Source organism: Prunus avium, chromosome 8, assembly GCF_965620075.1.
Source record: "Prunus avium chromosome 8, drPruAviu1.hap1.1, whole genome shotgun sequence".
Taxonomy (NCBI): Eukaryota; Viridiplantae; Streptophyta; class Magnoliopsida; order Rosales; family Rosaceae; genus Prunus; species Prunus avium.
The window spans coordinates 38,479,568-38,486,908 of NC_142291.1; the positions used below are offsets into that span (position 1 = coordinate 38,479,568).

A 7,341-nucleotide genomic window follows, 5' to 3' on the forward strand; every position below is an offset into this window, starting at 1 on the left:
TTGTTCAAATCTGTTTTGTAGCCTTTTTTGTGTGGAAATTAGAGATGCTAATTGATCTCCTTCAATAAGGGAAGACTTTGAGTACGTCTCTCAATAGAATATTGTGGTTGAAGCTTAATTTACATGGAGACAAGAACAAAAGCTTCAATTAGTTAAGAAGATATAAAGCCTTTTTAACAGACTCATTGAGAGCATACCCCCGGTAGTAGGTACCACCTTTGCCTGGTTGAAAGTTGAAACTACTCTATCAAACTGTTTCTGCAGCCAGAGTTTGCAGATTCTGTCTCCTTTACCACGAAACCAGTAACACAACTTGATTAGTGCAAAACTAGAACAACCCAAAACTTATCACGCGCGGCTGAACATCTTATGGCTTTAGTTTGAAGAATTGCCGGGTATAGTCTCAATCTATCTCCACTTTTTACTTGTAACAAGTTAAGAGAATGGTATGAAGAAGAACACAACAAATAAAATCAGGATCTATGATATGAAGAAGACAAAAGTTTACATGAACCAATGACAGATGAATCTATTTGATCAGTCAAAGTGAAATTAGCAATTGGGAATATACAAATCCAAGGAACACTTTATCTATTAGACTGTAAACCCGTGCCACCATAGTATTGCTTGGTGGTTTCGCGTGAGAAATCTGCAAATGTCATCCCATCCTTCAACCGCAATGCCAGAGGTGGTACAATCTTCTGTATTTCTTCAGTGAGTCTGCTTTGTTCTCGCTCATCGACTTCTTTGATCTCCGTCGACATCCCCAAGTTCATGGGATACTCTGTTATGGAGAAAGTTTTGTTCCATGCAGGCTGCAAGAACACAACAAAAGTCTCTCTGCTCAAATTTTCAAACTTGGACGGTCTTGCAACAGAGTGCAGAGTGGCGCGAAGCTTTCCTCCTGATATGATATCAGCTGACTCCCCAACCTGAACTATAAAACTCTCTGGAGAGGCCTTCACCATGAACACATTATTCTTGATGGGATCAAATATTTGCAAATAAGTATGCCCATTTGGATAGGGGCATTCTTCATCTCTTTCCTCTGTTGCTTCTTGTGCAGAATTGGGCAACAGAAACATTGGAGCTGTTAAGACAGTGAAAATCCCATAATCATAATGCCATTGCTGCCACAGATTATCAGAACCAATCCCTGACAGTTGTTTATGTTCATCACCAATCTGTTTCCCGCTAGAATTGAAGGGTCTTTTTGATGTTCTCTTTGTGCTCATAGCTTCTTTTACAAGAATGGTTTTATCAATTGGGGAATGGTAGTGAATGAGGCGAGCTTTGGCAGTGCAAGATTCCAATAAGCTCTGCTCAAGCTCGTTGCCATCAATGGCTTTGTCACATACTCGAGCAAGCTGGAGCCCAAGCTCCATCATGCAAAACCCTAACTCTCTAAACCCATTTCCAAGATTCTCAAACTCAACCGATCCATGTTCTGAATTCAATTGGGTTTCATCAAAATCATGTGAATATTTGATTTGCATTGCGAAAGATGACACATTTCTCTCAGGGTTTTTCAAAGGCACATCACTCCCCAACTTGTGATCCTAAACAAACACATAATTAATTACTTGGGCAAAAACAAAGTCAAAAAAGATTTTTACTTTTCCTTTTTTGGTGGGAAATTTAGTACCTTGAGAATAGTTTTAAGATGGTTAGGGTTCAAAAGGGCGAGCTTGCGAGCCAGAGGGAGGAGGTCACGACGGAGAGCGGCGGCGTTGGGGACGCCGGTGATCGATAGCAGACCTGGTCCCATGGGCCCTAGGGCTTCCATTATGGCTTTGCTCGTTGACTGCAACTTTTCAAGCTCTTCCGCTGACGACAATGATACATTGTTGGACGACACAAGTACGAGATCCGGGTAGCTGAGCTCGTAGAGTTGTAGGACTTCCGCTTCTTCCATGTCTGTCTGTCTGTGACAGTTTCGTTTTCTCGAACTTGTTCGAATTTAATGCAAGATGATGCAGAATGGGGCCCAATCCAAAATGACCTCACATTATTTTATATTTATCATTTAAAAAATTAGTTATATAATAAGATCTTTTTAGGCTTAATTATTTATGAGAGATGAGTGATGAAAAATCAGAGAGCTTGAAGAATAGGTGAAGAAAACAAGAAAAATAACCAACAAAAGTCACAACCAAAAACCATTCAAACCTGTTTTAGTTTATATTTTACAATTCCACTCACTTTAAACACTTTCGATGCCACCTTCAGCATGAAGGTTTAACCAGCTACTCTTTATGTTTTCGCATTCCAGAAATCAAAGACGGAGAATTTACAAGTTAAAGCAATCATAATGTGAGATTTTGGGACTAGGTTGCAGTCTCTTTGAAGCTCTTGGTCAACCAAATGGCAGTTTCCCTGGGAGAAACCTTCTCAGGTCCGAATGGCTTCAACAGCACCCCAAGCTCTTCGAACCTTTCCTGTTGTAGAAGACGTGCACTGAACTCGAGCAACCCTTCCAATGCCTCTGCACGTTGCTGGAACGATGATGTGTCAAACCGCTGCTGTCGTGACTCAGAAGATGAATGGCTTGAAACACCAGTGGCAGGATTTTGATCAGAGGACTCGCTGCCATTTCGAGCAGCTCCATTGCTGACATCAATCAAACTGCACTTGGCAACAGTTCTGTCAACAACCTGGACCATGCACTTGTCCTTTGTAATGGAGCGGTTGATGCTGCCTGGGGCAGTAGTAGAAGAGCATTGTGCTGATGTTGATGAAGTTCTATGGACAGGAATGAGGGGGTCTTCAGAAGAGGCTAAGGGGAATTCAGCCATCTTATCAATTCGTGGGGCATTCACAGAAACATCTGGAGACTCCACGCTTCCCAAGGGACCTACATGGGGTCTATATGGGGTTTGCACAGCTGCAGCTCTAGTTGAGAACGGAAGAGAAGCTCTTCGTGTTGACTGGGAAGATTTTCTGGCTGGAGAATGTGACACCGGAAGCTGCAATCATAAGAATAAGGGTCAATTAATCAGCAACCTACACATTTCTTCCCCACAAAGTTGTCAAAAGTAATAAATAATCTCACTGAATTGTTAGCCACTTCAGTATGAACTTACTGAATCACGTTTTGAGCTGACGTGAGAAATTTTTGACTGCGTAATCTGTCTCCTAGGATTAGCAGAAACTTTTGCTGGTGTCGATCTTGGAGTATTAACAACGGTGAACTTAGTCGCCACTGACTTTTTGATACCATAATCTTCACAGGCACTTCCAATAGATACTTCAGTGAACTTATGATTTAAACAACTTGGAAATTCCTGCGCCCCCAGGCTAGAACATGGGGAGTCTTGTTCAGTTCCAGAAATACTAGGATTTAAGGTTCTGTCATTGCTGTATGAACGCCTTTTCTCTCTGAAAGTATGTACAGGAATAGCTTCTGGCTCCATGAATCTTGTTTTCGTTATATAACTGGACTGAGACCAGTCAACTGGGAAAGTATTCCGTCGAGGACTATTCAATTTTTTATGAATCTTAAGCACATAAGGTCGAAGATGGGGATGACCAAGCACCTCTGCAGCCTGACAAAACATGGATAAGTTTGTGAACAAATGCACAGAAATCGAATAATTATTTCTATCAACATGCAGCAGCACCAAAACAATTTGTAGTTGTACCCAGGCCATGCCCACAATGGCAACATGGACTTGATTTTGGGCTTTAATCTAGGTTATAAACAAGTCCGTGTAACTCAACAAACATAAATTTATGTGACTTACATGGAGTCAGACACATATTCAGACTTAATCGTAAAAGAAAGTGTAGTCAAGAAAATAGATAAATAGAACTTACACTTGGTCTAAGTTCTGGGTTCTTCCGCAGCATGCTTTTAATAAGACCTCGACTGCAAAGGAAGAAAACAGAGAACATATCAGGGAACCTTTCATTGCATACATACAAATATTTGGGTAGCGGAAGCACCTTCCATTAATTTATCATATTTTAAAGAAATAAATAAAATAAAACCCACTAAATTTCCAATGGCATGTCCAAACTACATATATGAAATTACAATCACCGAAAAAACTTGAGACGGGAGGCACATGAAGAGAGAAATAAACTCACAATGCACCAGAGTACAATGTTGGAAGCGGAGCCACTATTGACTTGTTTATTTTGTTAATCAGAGATTGTATATCCTGTAGTCAGAACAAATTTTATAAGTTATCTAGGAAAAAGTCAACTCCTCAAGCCTTATGATTGTTGTTAAATGCAGAAATGGGGCAAAGAGGTAATACATAATTCATACTAAATGAAAATCCGCAAACTTACAAAGGCTTTAAATGCAGGCCTGTGAGCAGCCATTTCATATATACAGCACCCTGGAATAAGCATTGTATTTAATGTGTATGTGGCTTAAAAGCCAAAAAAACAACAAAAAAGGACGGGCAGGCGTGGAGGGGGGAGATGAACATGCTGATTATGTCAAGGAGATGCTAATGAAAGGGAAAACTTACCTAAAGACCAAATATCTGACTTAGAACCATACGGTATATCGGCAAGAAGCTCAGGGCACATATAACTCGGAGTTCCCACAACCTGTACACGGAGCAGAACATCTTGGTCATGCATAAGCCAGTGTGTAAAATTTAAGATTGCCTTTATCAGGTGAACCACTTACAGAGGAAGCTAGATCGTCAGAAGTTAACATTTTGGCGAGACCAAAATCACCTACATGTATTATCATGTAACTATAAGAGACAATTTCCAACGACTAACTGAACAATGTGTAAACGAACTTGGAATGCCAATTGGCATCAAGGATACAAAAAGAACAATAACTTACCTAGACGTATGTCTTGATCTTTTGTCAAAAATATATTTGAACACTGAAGCAAAGGAACACAGTTAGAGCAAATTCTGCAATTTCAAACATGTAGCTCTAAACAAATCTCTCCCTCAACTTGCCACTGACCTTTACATCACGGTGAAGAATATGGTTGGCATGCAAGTAATCAAGGGCCATCAAGAGTTGAACCAACCATGTACAAAGTTTCTGTGCATTTCCAATTTTCAAGTAAGAAACATAAATTATCACAGTTTGATTAAATATCTAGCACACAATTGTGAGATTTTATAAAACCAAGGGGAAAGTTCGCTGCAAAAATAAGAACCTCTTCTGAAAATTGAACACCATGGGCCTTTTTTACAGCTTCTGCCCTGTACAGCAACAGGCATTGGCATGAAATGATCAGAAAAGCAGCAGAAACAAGGAAAATTCAAATATTTCCTACACTAGTTATGAAGGGATTTGACCAAGAAGCAAAACTCACATGTCTCCTCCTTCACAATACCCTATAACAATGCACACAAAGCAACCCTGAAACGAAGGCATTGAAGCATCAATTGCAGAACTAAAGAATTATAAAGAACATGAATTCCTAGTAACTCATGAGGGCATTAGAAACAAAAGTTATCATGACATACTGACCCGTTCAACCCATGAATCTTTGTACTCCACAATAAATGGATTTTGTACCGTGGAAATAAGCTCCATCTACATCACAACGAACCAAGACAGCTATTTAAAACCCAAATTGGTACATCCACCATTCAAGTATTACTCTACTCTTAGGATGTGCTCATGGATTTAGTTTTAAACCCAGAAAAGAAAAAAAAAAAACACCAACCTCCTGGTGAGCAGATCTGCGGGTTCTATCAGTTTGACGAGCAAGACGGATCTTCTTCAAGACATACCTATGCATGTATGTCTGAATGAATAATGAACTTTATCTCTCAGACTCAAATGAATATTAAAATTGAAAGGGCACTCACTTCTTCTTTTCATGCTTATGCCTCACGAGAAGAGCAGAACCAAAAGAACCTTTCCCAATCTGTTCTAGAACTTCGTACTGCTCCATCTTACAGTTGTATCACTCTCACTCTTCAGTGTTTGTGAAAGACTTTACTCCTTGAAAGAATTAAAAAATACAGCTCATGAAGGATGTCACAAACACATGCTCAAAAAACCATACAAGACTCAACCTTTATCACAAGCCTCAGAAAGGAAACACATGTACAAACAAGCATGAGGTCCTAGGGAGTTAGTAATTAGTGAAAATCATGAAGCAGAATTTGATCAATACAGTAGTGAATCCAACCAAATCAACCCAGTGAGTTTAAATAAGGAATTAATACATGGTAAACCCAACCAAATCAACCCATTGAGCTTAATTAGGGATTGAATTAAATTCAAATATATTTTCAACTAAATCTAAATCCGAACACTCACTATCCAAAATGAACATGTGCATGAATTTATGGGAAGTAAGGGAGATAAAACCACCAAAGGGAATGATTGCATATCAGAAATTGTAGCAGAAAGTAAGAGCAAGAAAAACAGGAAATAAAAAAAAATGTACCAAGAATCAAGAACAAGCAAAACAGCTCCAAGGAAATCGAAGAACAAGTAAACTCCAGCTTGTTCTTTCTTGGTTTAAAACTTAAAGTAGTTATAAAAACAAAAAACTGAACCTTTAAAACGTTAGAAAGAGTATATACTTACTTAAAATTCGGGGACAAAATTAGGAAATTCTGATAAAAGCTCTTCACCTACTTCTCCTAATTTCGTAATTTCCTAATATTATCCATCCATCAGAGAGAGTGAGAGGGTGAGCGGCAAAAGAATTAAAAAGAAAGCAAGCTAAGAAGAATTCAAGTTCAAAATTTGCAGAGAGAGAGAGAGAGTTTGTTTTTGGATTGCAAAAGATTCTTGAGAAAGACTGAAAATCCAGAGGGGACCACACTGCACGGGCAAGGAAGGAATTGAAATTGGGAAAGAGCCAAAAAGGGCTCCACTTCTCTACGCTTTCATGAATTCATACTCTTACGTACTTCAGTCTCCATCCCTGTCCTTCAAACAGACTTCCCTCTTTTGACCCAAAACAGAAACGGACTTTCCTGCCTTTTTCTTTACGCTTTTTTATGAATTTCAAATTTGGCGGAGGCATGCTTGGTGGGCTTGGTGGGCCTTTTTGGTGCGTGGGCTTTTGAGTTTTGAATTACAGAATGTAAAGGGTTTGGTGGGCTTTTTTGGAAACTGGACTTGGCGAGTGAGCCTCATTTTGGTTCCCATAGTTTCAGTTTGTCAATTTATCCATCTAGTTTTAAATCTCACGCAATTCAAGGACATGTTACAAATTCTGTCAAATTCCTTTCAATATAGTCTAAAATACAGCTCTACGTCAGTGACACGTGCTTACTCCATCACTAAATCTAACGAAAATTTGGATCTATCCTTGAATTGTGAGGGATATCAAACTACATTCGTCAAATTATCATAATTGAAATCATAAGGACAAAAATAAAAAATCCAAC

The 7,341-nt window shown here is 39.1% G+C and overlaps 2 protein-coding genes across 3 annotated transcripts; both read right to left on the reverse strand.

Moving 5' to 3' along the window:
• Window positions 1–449: 449 nt before the first annotated feature.
• On the reverse strand, window positions 450–1,980 carry LOC110763476 (2-oxoglutarate (2OG) and Fe(II)-dependent oxygenase superfamily protein). Its single transcript, XM_021966264.2, has 2 exons — window positions 1,646–1,980; window positions 450–1,559 (listed from the first exon to the last, which is right to left on the reverse strand). The coding sequence occupies exons 1-2, from the start codon at window positions 1,913–1,915 to the stop codon at window positions 588–590; spliced, it is 1,242 nt and encodes a 413-aa protein (XP_021821956.1). The 5' UTR covers window positions 1,916–1,980; the 3' UTR covers window positions 450–587.
• Window positions 1,981–2,115: 135 nt separating this feature from the next.
• Window positions 2,116–6,818, reverse strand: NEK4 (NIMA-related kinase 4). 2 transcript variants are annotated; one of them, XM_021966262.2, is made up of 15 exons: window positions 6,530–6,818; window positions 5,800–5,935; window positions 5,655–5,721; window positions 5,456–5,521; window positions 5,298–5,344; window positions 5,139–5,184; window positions 4,940–5,020; window positions 4,811–4,853; window positions 4,646–4,695; window positions 4,482–4,563; window positions 4,297–4,346; window positions 4,090–4,163; window positions 3,817–3,868; window positions 3,084–3,545; window positions 2,116–2,966 (listed from the first exon to the last, which is right to left on the reverse strand). In XM_021966262.2, the coding sequence occupies exons 2-15, from the start codon at window positions 5,883–5,885 to the stop codon at window positions 2,328–2,330; spliced, it is 1,845 nt and encodes a 614-aa protein (XP_021821954.1). In that variant the 5' UTR covers window positions 5,886–5,935; window positions 6,530–6,818; the 3' UTR covers window positions 2,116–2,327. The 2 variants fall into 2 exon arrangements, with proteins under 2 accessions (XP_021821954.1, XP_021821955.1); XM_021966263.2 differs by lacking the exon at window positions 6,530–6,818 and adding an exon at window positions 6,387–6,517.
• Window positions 6,819–7,341: the final 523 nt, after the last annotated feature.